The following is a 23,041-nucleotide window of genomic DNA, read 5'->3' as shown; positions in this document are numbered from 1 at the left end:
TTTAACAGTTAACCATCGATTCGTGCAGTAGCAAACTTTTTATAGCAACCATGCTTTTCCACCGTGAAATTTGTGCAACCTGTGTGGTGTTTGAGGATGTGCGAGTCAACTGCGACTCCTTCATTCATCATCCTCACACTCCTGACACTGGTTCCAACTCTCTGAACATTTTTTCAACTTTTGCTTCACAGTTTTACTTTAGATATCATCTGCCACTAACTGCTGAATGAAAATCAGTCGGTGTAATTGTTTTTTCAGTGAAATTTTTCTATATTAATTGTTTAAAATATAATGAAAGGTAATATCAAATTTTTGCATTATCGTGGCTGACCAGAAAATAACGTTGTAGTTTGCTGAGTTGCAAGGCAGGAGGTTTTATAATTAGCAAGTTGTATAATTGGCAAGATTCATAGTTGTCGAGTTTCTTTGCATCACTAACATGCGAATCAGTTTTACATTTTTTGAAACTTTTAACCCTTTCTGGGGTCGGATGAAAAGTCAGGCAAAATTTTCCGATTTCGACCGACTCCGATTTCAACACTGCTTCTCTCAGCGAAAAAGTTGTGCAACTTTTAACTTTTTATTTCATTTAAACTTAATGAGAATAAAAAATGGAACGAAGACGATTAATATTTATGTTTAGATGCTTTCATTAATTAATGTGATTGAGTAATTAATGTGATTGAGTAATTAATGTTATTGAGTAATAAATGTGATTGAGTAATTAATGTGATTGAGTAATTAATTTGATTCAATAATTAATGTGATTCAGTAATTAATGTGATTCAGTAATTAATGTGATTCGGTAATTAATGTGATTCAGTAATTAATGTGATTCAGTAATTAATGTGATTCTGTAATTAATGTGATTCTGTAATTAATGTGATTCTGTAATTAATGTGATTCAGTAATTAATGTGATTCGGTAATTAATGTGATTCAGTAATTAATATGATTCGGTAATTAATGTGATTCAGTAATTAATGTGATTCAGTAATTAATGTGATTCTGTAATTAATGTGATTCTGTAATTAATGTGATTCTGTAATTAATGTGATTCAGTAATTAATGTGATTCGGTAATTAATGTGATTCTGTAATTAATGTGATTCTGTAATTAATGTGACTCAGTATTTAATGTGATTCTGTAATTAATGTGATTCTGTAATTAATGTGATTCTGTAATTAATGTGATTCAGTACTTAATGTGATTCTGTAATTAATGTCGTAGATAGAAATTTTTCCAAAATGTTCCGCAATTTTCCAAATGTGATTTATACAATTTTTATTATTTTTTCACTTTGAGACATTTTTCGTGATAATTTCTTGACTGGCTACTGATTGTTGGATGGGGATGCAAAGGAACGTTCTCAGACAGCCTGGCAGATCTAACACATCATCACGTGATGTGTTTGATCTTACAGTTGAGAATAACTGAATGAGACCTGATGGATGTTCTCACATGAGTAAGAGATGCATTGCAGTTTTAACTTTTATGTTAAAGAAACATTTATGTATAGTTTACGAGTTTCAGTAATATTTTAACGTGTTTTGTGTGATTTTCATGTATATTCATTAGATCGAAACATTTTAATATCATTATATTATATCTTTAGCATTTAATTATAAACATTTTTGAAACATTTCTCATTATAAGAACATTGCTTAATATAAATATTGTTTCAAATATTTTACGATCGTCATCATTGTGACGTGTTTTTGCTTTATTATCAGTAGTTTAATAATATTTTTAACTCGCTCATAAATATTTTCAAGATGTCTCAACAACACACACACGCGCGCACTGACACACACACGCACACAAACACGTACACACACGCACAGACACACACGCAGATGATGCATGTGATGATAGGCGGAGAATCTTCTTGCATTTGAAGGTGGTCACCGCAACAGCAGGACCAGGCGCCTTAACCATTACACCAACATTTTGAAGCAATTTTCATTGCTGTAACGTTGTTGAATACGAATTTTCATTGAATAAAATTTTTAGCTGCAATAAACAGTTTTTTTTCTGTTGAAAAAAATGAAAGAAAAACAACTAAGTTGTCGTTACATTATGAATTAATAAGTGAATACTACTCAAAAATATACTATGATTCGTTTTAATCAAATACTAATACTACTACAAAAAAAACTTACCGGTATATCTGTGCAGTCGAACCTTGTCTCCGCTAAGCCGAACACGCACCATTAGGATATCAATAATCTGTCAATTAAAAAAATATTTTTTAATTGCACTAAATGAACCATTTCAATTATTCATTTCGTCACAACGTTTGAAAACCTTTGAAACTCAGCAAATTGTAAAGGCGATTATTTGCTTATTTCAAAGGTAAAAATGTTTTTGATGTTACTAGTATCTTACTATTTTTACTAGTGTAGTATTTGTATCAGTATCAGTAATGCAGCAGTAACACTACTCTTATTAGTAATAGTAATGATAATAGTGAACAGATGAACATGTCTTCAACTGCATTTTAATTGTAAAAGTTTCAATTTTATCCAAAGCATTGCCGTTGTATGTAATTTTATTTCTCATCTTGTTTTTTGTTTTGTGCGTGTCTGTCTGTGTTGTGTGTGCGTACGTGTGCGTACGTGTGTGTACGTGTCTTGAAAGAATAAATTTGCTATCGTAGTAAATTTGTGCTAAGCTAATTTTTCTTATTAAGGTGAACTTTTTAAATCATTTTATCTATTTTTGTTTTGTTCAGTAAAAGTACTTAATTCTAAAAGATTTTAAATATTATATAGTTTAAAATTACCGATAGTCATGGCGTTTATAATAGTTCAATCCTAATGTAATGTTGTCACTATTTGCCCATTACAATTATTTCTTGAGTATTTACCAGCGGTATCGACGACATCAAAGTAACCTCAACACCAAGTAACCTCAACGATAATTGCTCAATTAACTTCCAACTCAATTAACTTCCAACTCAATTAACTTCCAACTCAATTAACTTCCAACTGTTCAAGTGCAAACTTCTTATTGAAACGCGCCGAACGAACCTGCCACTCAATTATTCATCACGTCAGTCGGATATAAAAATTTTGAAATAAAAATTTTTTTACACCTGTATAACAAACACTCCTGGTAAGTGGAAACAAACACGAAACTAAACATATTTCATGAAACTCAGAGCCATTTGTAGAGTTTCTCTCTCTTTCCCTCTCTCCCTTTCTCTTTTTCTCTCTATGTTTAAAATTAAATGTACCTGGAAACATCACAGCACAACAACACACAAAACCAAAAAACATTCGATAAGACTCAAGTCATCCGTCGAGTGTCTCTTTCATTTTTTTCTCTTTTTCTCACTCTCTTTCTCTTCATTTTATGTTTTTCTCTCTCCCTCTCCATGTTTCTCCGCTTTCAAACAACACAACAACAAACAAAACCAAAATTTTTCAAAGAAACTCAAAGTCCCTAGTTGTTCATAGGCTGGAATCTTTTGGCATTTAAACCTGGTCACTGCGACAGCAATGTCAGACATTTTAACCACTTCACCAGCTCGTAAACCCTCTGTATACCTCTGAAGTACCAAAGAATCAGTCGTCCATGATGGGCACTTTTGGGAACTTTGTGCTTTGAAACGGAAAATTTTCATATTTTCACACTCATTCAACCGGCTAAATTATTCATCTCGTCAAAATTTAAAAATTTGGTTAGACAATTAAATCTCGAAACAATACGTTTTGACTGGAGTATGGCGATATTTGTTATTTTTATTATTTTATGCACATTGCTTGTAGGGATGTGCTGTTACTTTTTATACTCTATCTGAAAAGTATTCTTAAAATTTTCAGCACAAATATTACTGATACTTGATAATAGTATTCAGTTACTACAATTTAGTGACTCATTGTCATGAAATCTTACTAAATTCAATCGTAATACTTCGATGGATGTTAACTTTCACGTCATAGGTGCTTTATTTCAATTCTTACTCTCAATTTCGGCAAGAAAATATATTTCGTTTCGTTTCGTTCAGATTTACCCAATGATCATTTAACTGTATTATTTTCTATGTAAAGTGAACACTTTTTACAAAGTTGAAACATAATAAAATAAATAATAGATGATAGTATGCGTTCGGTTGGAATAAGATTTTCTCAGTGTACAATCAATCATATGAAGAATCCATAGATACAAAATGGGTAATCTTCAATTTGTAACTTCCAAAAATAGTAAACTATGTTAATTACTAATCGAAATACTTTATCCTGTAACTAAAACTACTAATTTTAAACAGTAATCTGAGTAGATTTTGGTAACAATTTACATTTCTAAGCAATCAGATTACAATAACTACTAACGAAGCAATTTTATGCAAGTAAAAAGTTTATACTAACTAATTACCCAGATTTGAAGGTAGTCAAATTAGTATTTCTACAAACTTTTTCAAGTTCTAAAACTACCAATTACTTAGTTTTTTCCAGAAGTAGTCAGATTGCAAAACAGATTAGCATATCTCGTTACTTTATCGCGTTATTGTCGCATCAACCACTCATCGCCGTGCATTTGCTGAGTGCCACATGCGAACGAGTTTCAAACAAACATACAAATAAAACGAACAACATACCTAGATACAAAACAAAGAAAAACAAAACATACACGAGGTGAAAAAACTTTTAATGACGTGTGCATTCACTATTTAAGATTAAGTTTTTTCTATTTCAAATAATTTCACGTGAAACTTTCAATTTTGGTTGGAATTTTGATTTTGAAAAAAATCATTTTAAGTGGCGTGATTTTGAATTGAAAGAAAAAAGATTTACCTCATCGTAAAAATAGCAACTCGTTCGTAATTGGTTAGAGGAGCAACTGAAGAACCAATGAGCAGCGTTGGTATGGCGACCCTCTGTTTACTGAAATTTTAAATAAATTGAGAAGTGGATGGGTGCTTTTCATTTAGAGGAAATGATTTTATAATTGGTGCGAGAAATCTTTTATAGAACTTAGAAAATTTATTTAAATTTTAGTTTGTTAGTAATTAAGTTGATTTAAAAATGAGGTTGATAGCATATCTGAGTGCTATCATTATGATATCATCAATTGTCAACATTTTAGCTTCAGCAGTTGATAAGAAGTTCAAAATGATAGGAGAGCCAGGCAACCTCATGTGTTTTGCTTCCGAACCTACCACAGTACTAACCAACATACGATCCTTACTGGAATGTTCTACCAAATGTTCTCATTATGTTTCTCCCACTGTTAATAACAGCACTTGCAACGCATTTAACTACATGTCTGCTGAGAAAAATGGTCCAAACAAATTCTGCCAACTGTTTCATTTCACATGTGAAACGAATTTCAAGGTGGTTTCAACGATGTGCAAATCCCATGGTTACGAGGTATTTGGTTATTTTCACATTAAATAATTTTCCAGTAGCTTAAATTTTGTCACAAAAAATCAAAAACAATTACTTATTGTATTGAAATTAGGATGTTGAGGCCAGACAAACATTAGGTAAGGTTATTTATTTCAATTGTATGAATCATGATTATATTGATGTAGATTTAATTATCGCAGCTGCTATCAATGTTGATACTCAACGACAGGGTATGAAATACTTTACGAATTCATTTATGAAGTTATAACTTTTTAATTTTCACGAAATTTTTCTATAATACAAAAAACTACAAACCGCAATTAATGAGTTTTGCAGTGCATATTTAATTAAACAACGTTTTAATAAATGTTCTTGATGCAATTCATTTCATAATTTGTTTCATAATAAAAAATTCTAAAAAACCTATCTTTTTTCATAGTATTATTCTTTATATTTTTTTATTATTATACTTTATTAAAATTGTTTTAGAAAAACACTCAAACAAATTAGCATGTTATTGTTAGCGTGCTATTAATTTGTTCATTTAACTTCAATTTACCACGTTCATGTTTGCTTATTAGTTTATTTGTCTAGTAAATACTTTTATAGATTTGAAGATAGCTTTCTATTGTCCATTTGAGCTAAAACTTTGTTTACTGCACATTTCCGACGAGAATGCATGACAATAAATTAAGAGGCTAGCGTAAAGTTACATAGAGTTACAAATCTTTAAAAATAAATCTTTTTTCAACTAACTATAAAGTCAGTCAATAAGTCGTATTTTTTAGCCGTCTTCACGGCAAATCTTTGTTTTCCAAAGTTTGAAAATTGTGAAAACGAAATGACCAAGCCCTCAAGGACCGATGACCTCAGTTGATTGCGTCCACATACACTTGATACCGTCAGCAGTTGTTCACTCAAATAAAGTGGTGTTTACGAATCTAGGAATTTTCGGTCCCAGATTTCACTATATAGGAATTTTCCGTCTCTGAACTTTTGGTCCCGGAGTTTTCGGTCACAGATTATAGAAATTACATAGGATATAGTATATACGATATAGGAATTTTTGGTCCCCAATGTTTCTAGTACACAAAAATGAAGCAAATCCATGCCAACAATGAAGTTTAAAAATCTATTAGCATATTAAAAAAGTGGGCGTGGTTAAGAAAATGCGTGACGTAGAAATATTTACATAACCTTTAGCAATTTATCTCTAACCCTAACTAAAGGACGTCTTGAACTACCATCATCACCTGAAAATCCTTGAATACAATGCAAGCATTACTCAAATAATCCATTGTTGAAAGCAATACAATCACTACTTCACTTCGTGAATGCAAGCACGACCAATTTGACTTGAGCTGCGGTTGTGGTATAGTAGCTACGAGCGTGGACTCCGGGTTCGAATGTATGCTATGCCATATTTCAAAGCTTATCATGTAGTTCGAGTTTGCGATGCGGAGAATAGCGCGTGTCTCGGCTCGACGTTTGAGCGCTTTTGAAAGTCACTGAAATAGCAAAGTGTAAATAAATTGATGTTTACGTATAAATTTTAAATAATAAACCGAAAACTCCGGGACCAAAACTTCCGGAACCGAAAATTTAAAATACCGTGCTACCAACCAAACAATTTTTAACCAGCAGAACAATTTCAAATTTCATCTTTACTGATAACCTTTGCTTGAAATGAAGATATGAGACGCCAGCAACCAATCTTGCCGCCGTTTTTAGCACTGACTGAACACAGTCCCGTAGGATTAAACTAACTCTATACATTGCAGGGTTGGTCAAGTCGATTTTACCACAGAAAAAACTGTGTACAGTTGTATTTGTTGACTCCGTAGTGAAAAAACGTCTTACGAGTAGGATTCCATAAAATTGATAGAAACAGAAGCAACTTTTAGCAGAATCTTCTAACGATTGAGTGTCTTCTTTTTACCAATGCTTCTTTTTACATATTTCTCACAATGGGAAACATTTTCTAATATCAATTTGTTTTAATTAAAATGGTTAAAATTATTTTGTTTCCAGTATGTAGCTTTTTGCTGAAAATTAAGTGCAAAAGTTTTATATATTGATGTGTTTTATAGTTAACAGCACCCAATGCAACTTTCCATTCACATACAACGGTGGCCTGTTCTACGACTGTTCCAACCAGCTGCCTGGAGTACCAAATCCTTGTTCCCTCTACTTTTGCGTCACTGGCAACAGGAGTTTGGCTGTTTGTCTCAATCCTTTAGGTGTAAATTTAAACAAAAATTAAATAGACATTTTTAAAAAATTTTAGCTTATTTAATAAAATTTTTCAAATTAGATTTTGAAGTCATAAATGCGACCCTTAATCTGACCATTCCAACTTTTTCATCTCCAACTACTGTGATGTCTGTCAACGGATGGATTGTCATTCAACAAAGAATAGATGGTTCGCAAAGTTTCAACCAAAATTGGGCAACTTATAAAGTAAGCGCGAAATAATTTAACTTTCAATAAATGAAATTTATTTATTCCTTTTTTATTTGGAACATTTTAGATTTTTATTGAATTTTTTTAGGCGTCAACTCTTTATGGTTATTTTCTAATTTACACTTAGTTGAAATGCCAAATGAATTTGAAGGCAGGTTTTGGAACATACGACGCAAATTTCTGGTTAGGGTTAGAAAAAATCTTCCAACTGACCAACTCACACAATTACAAATTGAGATTTGAAGTTCTCGTTATAGATGGATCTTGGATATCGGATGAGTATGAAACATTCAAGGTAAGTTAATTTTTAATAATTTTCACATAAGTTTCAACAAAAATATTTTGATAAGATTGACTCAGAGGGATCTCAGTATGCGCTGCACGTATCAGACTATAGCGGTGATAATCTGGATATTTTGAACCAGCAAATTTTTAACGGCGGCCATTGCCATAATGGCATGAGATTTTCAACTTACGATCAAAACTATACTCCACGAGGGACTCAATGTCCTACTGAATTTTCTTCTGGAAATTGGTTCAACGCAAATTGTTACGCTCAGAATGTCTTCGGAATAATTTTTGACGTGACAGTTCGTGGGTACTACACTGCAAAATATCAAACTTGGACTCGTATAAAAGCCTGCAGGATGATGATCAAGTTGTATTGATGGACGTATATAATTGCAAAGACAAACCAAATAAACAATTATTTGAAGTACCTTTTAAAATCTATGGCACGTTTTTACAAATTAATTACATTAGATTTTTCTTTACACTATAAAATTTTTAAACTGTTGACTATAAGGTAACAATTTTCTTACTACAATATCAAAGCATGTAACTGTTTCAAATTGGTGTTTTCAATAAAATTCGAAGCAACTACTACAAATCGTTTCTTCCATTTTTATAAAATTAAATACCGATAAATTTATAAAAATTTCTAGTTTCTACCATACAGTTTTTAAATCCATCAAACAGTTTTTTGGTACATGAATGACTCAAATTAAGAAAATTCATAAAATTGTTTAACAGTTAAATAACATTAAAACCTCAAAAACTTAATATTGCAACACGTTAATTTAAAATTCTATAAAAAGAGATTGAGAAAAAAAAGAAAATGAAAGAAAAGAGAGAAAATGAAAGAACGAAAAAATAAAAAAAACGAGAGAGAAAGAGAAAGAAAGAGAGTAGAAAAGTGAAAAAACCTTTAAATTGACTCCATATTTCATGCCACGGAGACTAACGTACCAGCGGTTTCAGTAGAATGACATTCCAACCTGCTGATCCAAACGGAATGAATAATATGGATAAAATATAATTTAATTATGATTTGAAAATGATCATTTCAAGGTTTGTTAATTGGAAAAGAAACAAAATCAAAATTGGATGAAAAATTACAAAAAAGAAAGATCAAAAAAGACAGTTTCTTCATTCCTTCCTATTCTTTCTACTTTTAAAATTTACAGTAATCACTTTTTTTATATAATTTTTAAAGTGAAAATTTTCTATAGTCTAATTTTTTTATATGAAATTCAACAAACTTTTTATTTATATATTACAGAAACAACACCCAGATTAATTCAGAGTTTGAAATAGATTCCCTCATCTTTCTTAGATTATTTAAATTGTTTTAAAATTTAAAATTGAATTTGCATCTGCCATCTAAACGTGTAGGGACTATCAACTAACAATCATTTTATGCAGTAGAAAATTTTTCAAAACCAACGTGAAATTTGTGCAACGTGTGTCATATTTTCCTCGTTAAAATAAACTGGAGTGATTGGAGGATTGAGATGATATTGTTAGACATAGAATGGTAAATGCGACGATGTTGAAAAATTAAGTTATATTGTAACTTATAATCAAAGCCAATAATAACTTCTTTGATATATATCATGATTTATTAAGTTTTATATCATGATTCAGGCTCACCAGAGATGTAGATGTGTATTTATGTTTATTTAAATCAAAAGATTGCCTATATTCATTATATGCAGAGGAGGAACTTCTTTAATAACAATGCTTTTTCCAACGTGAAATTTGTGCAACTTTTAACTTTCAATTTTTTTTCAATTCATTGAGAATATAAAATCGAATGAAGTCGATTAATATTTATGCCTAGATGTTTTCATTAATTAATGTGATGATTTTTTCATATTCAAACCGTAATAAAAATAATATTATTAGTAGTTTTTGTTATCTATAAATTGATAAATATAATTTAAATACAATTGAGTTTAGATGGATGAATTTTTCACAAAAAATTTTAAACGACAAACTCACTACTTGCGATTGCGACATGGTGTGCCTAGCGAATTTTTTGGAAGGAATTTTGTGACGAGTAGTAAATTTTCCTAAAATGTTGAAAACAATTCCTATTTTCTGAATCGAAATGTTTTATTGTATGGCACGGTGGGACTATTGTTTAAGATGAAAGTTTCTGACAATGGACTTGTTAACAGGCATACATGTTGTAAAGAGGTGCCTAAGTGTCTCATTGTTTGGTGTGCAATGATAAGGAGACGTCTTCCCGCCTAATGAATGCGATATGACAGTTTTGTTTCATTTAAAATGTTGGTTATTATGTGCGAGTTTGTTTGCTTGGAAAGAGAAGGGCTTAAATTCATATATTCATTCAAAAACTATATTTATTTGATATATATAATTATTTATATCTGTATATATATTAATAAGAATTTCTTTATCCTTCTCTAACAACGTTAGTTGTTATATTAGCAATGTTTAACGTAACAGGTATATGTGAGCTGGGCTGATGCTCTAGACGGATCGATTTTTGTACGACAACGTAGAATATTCAGTCGTTGTTAACTGAAATGATGATAAATAATTGCAGCCGCAGCTGAATGAGCTGGGTTCCAGACAGTGAAAAGTTTCAGAAGATACATTTTTTAGAAAGTTTCAACAAAGATATTTTGTTCAAAATGTGGATTTTAAAAGTGTTTACAGTAACAGTTTTGTTGTGTTTTTTAGTCAACTCGTTAGCTTCAGCAGTTGATAAGAAGTATGGAATGATAGGAGAGCCAGACAATCCCAAGTGTTTTGCTTCCGAACCTACCACAGTACTAACCAACATACGATCTTTACTGGAATGTTCTAACAAATGTTCTCATTATGTTTCTCCCACTGATGATAACATAATTTGCAACGCATTCAACTACATATCCAATGATGCTAGTCATCCAGCCAAATATTGCCAACTGTTTCATTCCACCTGTGATGTTCATCTCAAGATTGCTACGAACAAAGCGCATTGCCTAGCTTATGAGGCCAGTTTAGTCTTGTTTTTTATTCTTATTAATTTTTTTTATAGTTATAAAAATAAACTTTAATAAATTGTTTATTTGAAAAATTCGTTAAATTGTCGAGTTTTCCAACGAAGGATGTTCCGGCCCGGAAAAAATTACGTTAGTTAATTTATTAATTGATAAATAAATTGATTAATGAGGAGTTTATTAATGAATTTATTCATTTTAACAAATATTTCATTTTATTAAATGTGATTTCTCTTAGTTATTCATCTTTCATACAGTGTCCAATCGTAATCTAACTTCAGCTGTCTGTAAGTTTAATTTTTGTTCCTTCTTATATAAGAAATCATTTCACTGTTGGAAATGGTAGCCATTTTCCTTAAACATTCTAAACAAAATAAAAATATTGCTATAAACGCCGGAATGATCAAATTGCGCTATGTTATTGTCTTAATTATTGTTATCTTTGCTATATTTGTAATCTTTGGATAGAGGATCGAAAAATGATATTTGTAATCTTTGATCTAACTCTACCGTTCGGGCTAAAATAAGTCCTGTGTAAATGCAGAAAGAAGCGAGTTGTAAATGTGATTTATGCAGTTACTGGAATTAGTTTATTGCTTCTATTACTGTTGGCATTCAAATAAACGTTCAACTATTTTTGCGTTTGAAGCAGTTGTGTTCATCTATCGGAATATCGAAAATCTTGAAACTAAGGAATAACGAACACTTGACGGTCGTTGGAAGCTACAACACTGGTGTTGGAAACATAGAGATCCTTGAAGTTATAACATCGGTGTTGGTAGTTACGAGCGTCAAGTGTTACAACAATATTATTGGCGAGAATAATTATTTTATAGCCTTTTTCAATTATTAATTAATGTTTACGTATATTCAAAAATTATTTAAAGTTTACATAAGAAGGAGTAGATGTTACCAAAATTTTGAATTTTCTACACTAAACTTCTCCTAGTAAAATTTTTAATAAATCAGACTTGTGACAGTTCAGCAATGTTTTTGTTTACATATTACACAGTTCCGTTATACCAATATTTCGACATTCATTCAACAGCCACACTAATTCGTGTAGCACAGTTCTATTTGTGTTCGTTTACATATTCTGAATGCACTGCCTATATAAATGATGCGTGAAAATTAGTACGTCGTAAAATTTAGCGCGTCAACTCTGGAGTTTCTTCGCATTTTAACCAGATCGTTGAGACAAAAATCGTTATCCGTCACATGTTTCAGATGCATATCCCTAGCCCTAAGCCAAATTTGTTTGTATCATTGTTTTAATGAGGATTGTGGTTCAATTAGTTGATGAAAGAATTGGTTGCGATTGTTGTAAGTTTTTTAAACTTGATACAAACCAGTTGCTCGAAACGAAAAAACGTCTACAATTAATGACAAACTTATGTTTCTAATGTCACCTAATTAATTTTGGTTTTAAATATTATGACGATCACGCCTTTTGAGTTAAGTTTTACAATTCCTGCGTAAAACATGAAATGTTTAGAAATTTAAATTTTAAAATAAATACTTTTTGAAAGCAAACAAAACCTCCTTGACCACGAGCGAAGCCTGCAACTTTCCATCCACCTTCAACGGTGGATTGTTCTACTCTTGTTCCAACTCACTGCCTGGTGTCTACAATCCTTGTGCTCTCTACATGTGTCTCACTGCTAGCAGGCAATTGTCAGTCTGTCTTGATCCTCAAGGTTGATTCATTTTTATAATATCGTCACTTCATTTAAATATTTTCTCAATGAGTTTTCGCAAAGAGAAATTTGCGCGAACTTTCTTAGGCATTTACCAATGTAGTGTAGAAAGTATAGAGAAGAGACTGGATGTAATTTTTATGAAAGTGTTATACTTTCATTTAGTATTGCATTTAATTATATTGATATTTGAAAATGTTCACCGCTGCTTTTTGATAATAGGAATGGTGAGCTTATTTCTAAGAGTACATAACTAACTACTGCATTTCAAAAAAGGTTATATATAGTAAATCACATTTAAATGAAAGGCAACTCAGTTGAAATTCTTAGCAATGAAACAAGTGGAAGCATTCAAGGGTGATTTCGTGAAAAATATTGAATAGCTCCCTTTTCAGCTATGAAAGTTTGCACAACATTGGATAGAAAGCAACGCTGACAAGCTTTTATCTGCTAACTAAGCCTCACCGCTCCGGAGCAATTAAAATTAAAAAACACACTTTTTATCATGACGGAGCAGCAAAAACCTCAAACATTAAGAACATTCCTAGTCAATAATGACGTCTCAACTCACCACTGACATGACAGCATTAAATATTGTGATTGTCTATAATAATAAATGACTCCGAGTCATGACATAAATTTCAGCCTACAACGTTGTCAATGAAACAATCTTGTTGGACATTCCAACGTTTGCCAACTCAACTCCTGTCACGTCTGTCAATGGATGGGTTGTCATTCAGCAGAGGATTGATGGCTCGCAGAGTTTCAACCAAAATTGGGACACGTATAAAGTATGAATTTGAAAAATAAATTTTTGGTTCGCATTTTATAGAGATGATAAAACTTTGCAGTCAGGGTTTGGAATTTACGACAGAAACTTCTGGTTGGGCTTGGAGAAGATGCACCAATTAACGACATCGGCTGATTACAGGTTGAAGTTTGAAGTGCTCATCAGTGGTTCTTGGTACTCCGATGAATATGATCATTTCAAGGTTTGTTAATTTTTAATATTAACTTTTTGATGATATTTTGAAAAAGTAAATATGAAAATTCATTACCAATTTTAACAGTGATTGTACTTTTCTACTCTAACTAAAAAAGTTAAAATATCAACACACTTAGAAAATATATTGCAGGTAGGCACAGAACTTGAAAAGTATTCTCTGAACGTTTCTGGGTACAGAGGAGATAATTGCGACGTATTGAACGGTCCAATTCCAAGGTTCGTTCAAAATGGAATGATGTTTTCAACACCAGATCAAGACAACGATCTTCATCCAACATTCAACTGCTCTTTTGAGTATTCCTCTGGGAATTGGTACAACAGTTGTTACTGCCAGCGTCTGAATGGAGTTTATGGTTCATCGTTCGATTACAATTATTCCCCTGTAACTCACTGCAGGATGATGGTGAAGCGTAACGTGCAGTGGTGACAGGAGATAGATTGGTGCAAACAATGATTTGTCGTGAACAAGTTGATGAGCGTTAATTAAGAAAAAACTTTTAAAATTGAAATATTTTACTAAAATATAAAACCATCAAACTCCCTCGTTTAAAAAATTCCTAATAAATAAAATTTGCCCACTTTCATTAATAATTTGTGCTAATAATTTTAAAAAATAATTTTGTATGAACATCAGAATTATATATCTATGATAGAAAGAGACATTTTTTTAAATAAATTAATTCTAACGTTTTGTTCTGCTCAACGATTATAACTATTTAGAATATAAGCTTACTAAAAATTTTTGTAATGATAAACTATTAAACATTTGTAGTAGAAATATCTCCAAATTTAACAAATATTCTTAAAAAACATTTTTAATTCTAAATTATATATATTTTCACAAATCTTATTTCTGCGTAAATATTCTACATACATTTTTAGCATTGCGTTTTTTTCATTTAAAAAAATTTTTCGTGTTCCTTTAAAAATGTAACAAAATTTTGGAAAAAACGCTGCTGAATAGAATTTATTAAAATTTAAAAAAAATTAAAAAACAACCACGCGACCAAAAATATGAACTTTTGACAGGAAATAAACAGACTCGTGACGACAATTACAACTTCAAAATTTAACGCCGCCATCTTTCCATCATTTGAGTTTTGACGAGAAAATTTGAGGTGTGTGGTGTACATAGAATGTGCTTTTTTCTTTTTGTAACTGCTCTGATAGATCGCCAGATGTTTTTTTTGACAGCATGACAAGGTAACTAGCGATATATAATTAATCACGTTGGTTTTTTGCGATATTTTAGTAGCATATTTGAAGAAGTAGTAGACTAATAAATGTTGAGATTCTAACGAATATAGTAAGAGGTTTCAGCATTTTTTGTGAAAAACTGAATTTAATTCAAAACTGGAAAATAAAATATTGAATAAAATTTCAGAAATTTGAAGTTTGTTAGAAGAAAAAGCTGAAATGTGGCTGAAGGAATATTTGTCGTTAATCATTTTTTTATTATCAACGATCAAATCATTGGCATCAGCAGTTGATAAGAAGTATGGAATGATAGGAGAGCCAGACAACCCCATGTGTTTTTCTTCCGAACCTTCCACAGTACTAACCAACATACGGTCCTTACTGGAATGTTCTTCCAAATGTTCTCATTATGTTTCTCCCACTGATGATAACATCACTTGCAACGCATTCAACTACGTATCCAACAATGCTAGTCATCCAGCTAAATATTGCCAACTGTTTCATTTCACTTGCGATGTTCATCACAAGATTGTTCTGAATAAAACTCATTGCCGGGGTTATAAGGCTAGAAGTTTGTTTTTTTCAGCAAAAATAAACTTCTGATCATAAATTCTTCACACGTAAAATTATTGATATGTAAATTTTTGATTTTTGTAAATATTTTGAATTGTAAACACAGGATGACGAAACTCAACTGGCAATAGGTGAGATGAAATGTTTCGTTTTGCTTAAAATCAAAATCAAATTTTTTATTACAATTATTTTGCCACCTGCTTAAGATCATTCGTATTCTCCTATTTGAAAGTTATGGTGTGTTTGGAGTAATGATAAAGCTTAAAAATTGCAAATGTGATCTATTTGATAAGCTTTTAATAAATGTAATTTATTTCTTAAAATTTTACTAATTATTTTAAAAAAGCGACCATTACCTTCCTGACCCCGAGCAAATCCTGCAACTTCCCATTCACTTTCAACGGTGGATTGTTCTACTCTTGTTCCAACTCACTACCTGGCATCAGCAATCCTTGTGCTCTCTACATGTGTCTCACTGCTGACAGGCAGTTGTCCATCTGTCTTGGTGATCAAGGTTTTTGATACATTATATCATTCATAAGAATCATTGGTTATAATTTGTCAGATATATTTCTTAAGAATTGTAGCATTTAATGACGAGAACATTTTATTTCACCCAAATAAAAATATTTTTATTTATAATTCGAAACAGCCTACAGCGCTGTTAACGAAACAGTTTCGTTGGACATTCCAACGTTTGCCAACTCAACTCCTGTCACGTCTGTCAATGGATGGATTGTCATTCAGCAGAGGATTGATGGCTCGCAGAGTTTCAACCAAACTTGGAGCACGTACAAGGTATGCGCTGGATATGATTTAAACTTCTCGTGCTAAAAATGTTATTTTCTGCAGTCCGGATTTGGAATCTACTACAGAAACTTCTGGTTGGGCTTGGAGAAGATGCACCAGTTAACGACATCGGCTGATTATAGGTTGAGATTTGAAATTCTTATCAGTGGTAAATGGTACTCCGATGAATATGATCATTTCAAGGTTTTCTTTATTTTGCATTTATGTTATATTCCAGAAATTTTTCAATTGTAATAATATTTCAAATGTAATAATTATAACGTTAGAGTGTTTATAACTATCGGTCAAATTATTTTGCAAATTATGGGAGTACTTCGCCATTTTATAGTCCTTTGATTTCATAAAGTTTGTTTCATTGGCAAACCGTGAGCTCCAGGATTTCAATGTTGCTATCGCAAAGGAGTGCGATGTCGGGACGTAGCGTCTTGAAGAGGCAGGATAGTGGCTGATATTTATCTTGATCCGCGTCTGCATATATGGAGACATCAGGGCCTGCGCATGATTTCAACCTGTCTGATATTATTGAGAGAATTTGTTGTAACGTGTTGAAAATCGCTTCAGCGCCGACGCCGAGCCACAATTCGATAAAACGTGTTTGTTTGTTTGGCAATCACTGCATAGAGGACATTGTGCAGTGGATGATTTTCCCCATCTTTTGAAGGTTGAAGTTGTTTGGATTAAATTTTTCTTGACAAATTTAAACAGAACTTCCGGAAAGCATGTTACTTACCTCGACCAACGATCTGTGCGAACAGTTGGGATGTGTGCTTGAATTGATTTTAATATTGTTCCTTGACATTGAAGGGATGTCAGATAATATTCAAAGCTGCGGTTTGTTGTTGTTCTTTTATTGCTTTAAGCGTCGGTTTGATGTCGTTGGCGTCAGGAAGCATATTGTCGATTTTAATGAAGTCGCTGAACGATTCGCTCTACAGGCATTTTAGCTCCCCATTGGCTTTTAAATAGTTGCGAGGTTTGATCCTCAATGATTCGGCGTATTGTTTGAGAGATTTAACGTTTAATCCACCCAGTTTGATGGGAAGTGTTAAACTCTCTGACAGGCAACTACTGATTGGCAATGACAGCCACATTCTCACTGCCTCTACCACCAATGGGTCAAGGCAGCTGCCAATCCAGGTCAACAAGACATCGTATGTCCTAAGCTCAAAAGCTAGTTGTGCTGATATGTATTGTCTTAAGATTTGGAGCTTCCACTGGGCTGACGTATATAGTTTTCCGATTACCGACAACAAGCCTTTCAATTTAGCGATAAGCATTTTCTTGGCTTCTGTGCCCTTTCCTTCAAAGTCATAGATTTTGCTCAGGTATATGAAATGCCCCCCTACTTCAACTTGAAGAATAGTTCCATTGTCTATGGTCGGCTTTGGAATGAACTATTTGTAAACACCTTTTTTTCCTTATGCCGAATGATGAACATTTATCTAATCTTATTTGCATACCAGTTTTGTTACACCAAGTCTGGTTGATGTCGATCAACTTTTGAGCACTTTCCGTGCTGTTAGTAATAATTGCCGTATCATCGGCGAATAATAATATTAATAACATTATTAACAATAAAAATAACACTAATATTAATATCAATGATAAGATTTTTATTTTTTATTACTTAAAAAATTATAAAAATAAAAATATGTTTGCGCATTTCAACCGTTAATTAATGAATATATAGTCTTTGAAACAATCCCAGATCAATTCAGAGCTTAAAAAGTATTCCATCAATGTTTCCGGATACTGTGGAGATAAGGCAGATGTTTTGAACTATCCAACTTCAAATTTTTTCCATAATGGGATGAATTTTTCAACTCCCGACCAGGACAACGATAGAACGGCCACTAATTGTGCTTCATCGCATTCATCAGGGAATTGGTTCAATGGCTGTGCTTATCAAAATGTGAATGGCCCGTATGGTTCAGGTAAGTTCATTTATGCAGGTTATTACCTCACCTACAGCCGGATGATGATGAAGCGTAACGTGTGAAGGGCATGTTTTTTTACGATTATTCATCTCATATATCCTACTTTTTTAGATCCTTCAAATTATTTCGAATATTTCGTGCAAGCTTTACATCTGTGAATCTATTTAACAGTTAACCATCGATTCGTGCAGTAGCAAACTTTTTATAGCAACCATGCTTTTCCACCGTGAAATTTGTGCAACCTGTGTGGTGTTTGAGGGTGTGCGAGTCAACTGCGACTCCTTCATTCATCATCCTCACACTCCTGACACTGGTTCCAACTCTCTGAACATTTTTTCAACTTTTGCTTCACAGTTTTACTTTAGATATCATCTGCCACTAAATGCTCAATGAAAATCAGTCGGTGTAATTGCTTTTCTCAAGGAAATTTTCTATATTAATTGTTTTAATTATATTGAAAGTTTATTTCCTTTAAACTTAATGAGAATATAAAATCGAATGAAGACGATTAATATTTATGTTTAGATGCTTTCAGTAATTAATGGGATTCAGTAATTAATGTGATTCAGTAATTAATGTGATTCAGTAATTAATGTGATTCAGTAATTAATGTTGTAGATAGAAATTTTTCCAAAGTGTTCCGCTATTTTCCAAATGTGATTTGTATAGCTTTTAATATTTCTTCTCTTTGAGACATTTTCAATGACTGGCTACTGATTGTTGGATGGGGATGGAAAGTAACGTTTCCAGACAGCCTGTCAGATCAAACACATCATCACGTGATGTGTTTGATCTTGCAGTTGAGAATAATTGAATGAGACCTGATGGATGTTCTCACATGAGTAAGAGATGCATTGCAGTTTTAACTTTTACGTTACAGAGACACTTCATGTAGAGTTTACGAGTTTCAGTAATACTTTAACGTGTTTTGTGTGATTTTCATGAATATTCATTAGATCGAAACATTTCAATATTATTATATTATATTTTTAATATTTAATTATGATCATTTTTGAAACATTTCTCATTATAAGAACATTGCTGAATATAAATATCCTTTCAAATATTTTACGATCCTCATCATTGTGACGTGTTTCTGCTTTATTATCAGTTGTTTAATAATAATTTTAACTTGCTCGTAATTATTTTTATTTTCAAAATTTTAAAATCCGACCGATGTGATGAATGAATAGTTGAGTGGCGGGTTCATTCGGCGCGTTTCAATTAAAAATTAGCACTTGAAAATTTGGAAGTTTATTTTCACGTTGAAGTGATTGGGCGGTGCCGCGAGTGTGATAAATTTTTTTAATCATAAAAAATACAAACGAATAAATTAAAACAAATATCTGCAGGAAGATAAGATCATTTTCAAAAAAATTTCAAACGACGAAGTTGTAGTAGTAGTTGTTCGGAAGTAGTAGTAGTAGTAGCAGCAGCCGTAGTGGCAACAGTAGTAGTTGTTGTAGCAGTAGTAGTTTTATTTTTTCTTGTAGCACTAGGTTGTCAGGACCTACCTTCAAAGATTGGTTATATATATATATATATATATATATATATATATATATATATATATATATATATATATTAAAAATTAATTGGAAGTTAACTAACGCCGAACATGCTGTGATTTTCCTCAATAATTGCATTTCTGACAGTCTTAATCCAATATTTAGAGATATATATATATATATATATATGTATATATATATATATATACATATATATATATATATATATATATATAGTGAGAGAAAAATTTTCAGCATAGAAAGAGAGAGAGAATGAAAGTAAGAGAAAAAGGAAAAGAGGCATACACACACCTGTTAACAAATAAACCAAATAATTTGAAGAACAAAATACATCTGGTTATTATTTTCACCGCTGTCATGCACATGAGATTTGTCAGGTGACATGAAAATGAGCAATTTCTCGAAGAAGCGAGCTCTGTCTTCAAGGATGGTGTTCAATTATTCATAAGAAACTAATCGACAGCGAGGGTTTCAAATATGCACTCCACGTGTCAGGACACAGCGGTGACAACCTGGACATTTTGAACCAGGTGTTCAACAACGGGAATCATTTTCAAAACGGGATGATGTTTTCAACTCCGGATCAAGACAACACCCCCCACGTCAGGCACTGCGCCAGTTTGTTCAGTTCTGGAAACTGGTTCAACAATTGCTACACCCAGGACCTCAATTGTGTCTACAGAAATTCCCAGATGTACTTCATTGCAAGAGGAAATGTTTGGACTGCTGCAACTTACTGCCGGATGATGATTAAGATGGCTTGACTGACATGTTGAAGTATATTTTCAATGTTAACTCATTGAAAAATTTTTTAGGCTTATAATTGATAGAAATAATATTCAGCAATGTATTTTGGACGAATAATTCTAACTTTCTATTTTAATTTTCAAAAAAAGTTTAATAAAATTTACACATTGAAAATGTCAAATTTTTTTGAATAGAATTTCCAAATTTTAAATATTTCATCAATAAAAACTCTTCTTCATACGAATCTTCCATTAAAATTATTCATTCAATGTACGTACGTATGTTTTCCAACAGGATTGTTATGATAATTTTGTAGTAATAGCAGCAGTAGTAGCAGAAGTAATAGTAGTAGCAGTAGTAGCAGCAGTAGTAATAGTAGCAGCGATGGTAGCGATTGAAATAGTAGTAGTAATAAAAGCAGTATTTTTGACGCCAACATTCAATTAATGGATCAATTTGTAATAATTATGAGACTGCCAGTATGAAAAGCCGTCAAATTTGACGGACAAAGTTTCTTGCAATGCAAAATGTTTCAAAAAATAAGATTGCATTATTAATTTTTTTATATTTGTCTCGTCAAATAGCATCTGCAAAAATTTTTTTCTTGTTTTCTTGTAAAATAAAAGTAATTAATTGCATGTAAGAGAGTTATTTTGTTAAGATTTGAATAACACTCGTCAGACTCGTCAACAACAATTCACATGTCAATCAATCATCTGGATGCCACGACGCATTAATATTTTTGTAGTTTTTCATATTTTTCTTGTTTTTGTTAATTATTCCTTTTTCAGTTTTATGTAAAATGAAGTGGTAGGCACTTAGACACTTCGCCAATGCAGTTGGTTAGTGGTGTGGTAGTGGCAAGTAAAAACTTAGAACTTTTTCGAATTTCAAATATTTTTTAAAAACGTTGAAAAAATGTTAAAACTTTTATTAACAAGTCTCATTCATATACAAACATCAAAATCAGTTTAACAAATTTTACAAGACCGTTAAAAAATTTTAAAATTTAGCTGTGAAATTTTAAAAATTTAAAATTCATCAATACAACATCATCATCATGATCTTGTACGTGTTATTAATCATCACCATAGCAACCTTAGCACCTTGTTCACGGTCAGTCAGCCTCCCTGACCGGAAGTACCGTCATCACGCAGACTCTGACGGCAACACTCTCTGTTTTCTGACCAAAATAATTCATAAATTTAGTTCCAGATCCCGTATTGATTGCGCTATCAAATGCTCCCAATATAATGCTTTTCAAGATTTTGGCTACAAATGCGGAGCCTTCGACTACGTCCCCACACATAAAATAAATTGTTGGCTAATCGTTCAAGACTGCGATGTCAACTACTTGGTGCACCACCCTTGGAGTGCCTGCTTTGGATATGAGGCTGGTTTTTTAAATTTCAAGAAGTTGAAATCAGTCTTTAACAAATTATTTTATATCTGAACATTCTTCCAAATATTTAGGATGTTGACGCCAGGGCGTCGAAAGGTTAGTTGTGAATATTTCAGTTAAGAGGCAAGTTGGTGTATTGGTTAAGGCGCCTGCTCTTGCTGTGACCGAGTTCGATTACCAAGTGATCCCCGCTGCTCACGTGCTATGTGCGTGATGCGTGCATTCACGTGCGATTTTTGTGTGTTATCGTTTTTGAAAATTTGTGAAGAGAGAATTATTAAATGAAAAGCAAATGAGTTAAAAGAAAGAATTAATAAATTGGGATGAATTTATTTCAGCAATTGGTCAGAACTACACTGAACTGATACGTTAGTGATAAAACACTTTACGTTCATTTTTTTAACAACATTCACATGGAGAGCATTATTAATGTCATCAATTGATGTATGGACATTTTAACTTCATCGTAAATATGTATTGATGAAAACAAACCATGTACAAACGAATGTTCTACAAAGCCATAAGAAAATTATATTCAAATTTTTTACTTTCAGATTGGTTTGAAATTTTCACAAATTGCATTTGATAATTGGAATAATTTTTTGGAATATTTCTAAGTAATTTAGATAAAAAAAATTTTTAAACACACCAAACCCTTTCAACTAACTATCCTATAGTGTCCCAATATAAGTTCGTGCAGGCAGGGCAGTGCACATTCCCATTCACGTACAACGGGGCCCTCTTCCACCAATGTACCGCCAATATCTTCGGCATGGATAATCCTTGCGGTCTCTTCATGTGCAACACCAAGGGTGGAGCGTTGACAGTTTGTCTCAGTCCATTTGGTCATTAATGTGATTTTTGTATTTTTCCAGTATTGTTTACACAGCCCAAATGTTTTTAGCAAATGTAAAAATTCATTTACATCATTTTTGATTGTCTGCATTAGAGTGATGATAAGGTATAGAAAACATTTTGAGATTTTTATTTTTACAAAATTTGAATAAATTTTTCTTGGGTCAGAATTTCCTGTC

General features: G+C 32.1%; 2 protein-coding genes across 2 annotated transcripts in view; both read left to right on the top strand.

The window, feature by feature from the left end:
- HELRODRAFT_81424 (hypothetical protein) overlaps nucleotides 1–8,484 on the top strand; it is a gene marked incomplete at both ends in the record, with an annotated part of 9,914 nt that extends 1,430 nt beyond the window's left edge. The window contains 2 exons of the mRNA XM_009022058.1: nucleotides 7,968–8,111; nucleotides 8,167–8,484. Coding sequence (XP_009020306.1) covers nucleotides 7,968–8,111; nucleotides 8,167–8,484 — 462 coding nt within the window. The remainder of the gene's footprint in view (nucleotides 1–7,967; nucleotides 8,112–8,166) is intronic.
- A 5,044-nt stretch (nucleotides 8,485–13,528) lies between these two features.
- HELRODRAFT_135351 (hypothetical protein) lies at nucleotides 13,529–18,325 on the top strand (the record flags this gene model as incomplete). Its single annotated transcript, XM_009022057.1, has 3 exons — nucleotides 13,529–13,597; nucleotides 16,435–16,575; nucleotides 18,101–18,325. Coding segments are annotated over 3 exons (435 nt in total), but the record flags the coding sequence as incomplete, so codon positions are not given.
- Between the last annotated feature and the right edge of the window lie 4,716 nt (nucleotides 18,326–23,041).

This window comes from Helobdella robusta (assembly GCF_000326865.2).
Source record: "Helobdella robusta unplaced genomic scaffold HELROscaffold_30, whole genome shotgun sequence".
Taxonomy (NCBI): domain Eukaryota; kingdom Metazoa; phylum Annelida; class Clitellata; order Rhynchobdellida; family Glossiphoniidae; genus Helobdella; species Helobdella robusta.
The sequence above is the reverse complement of the archived record's forward strand: the minus strand, read 5'-3'. Positions and strand labels throughout refer to the sequence as shown.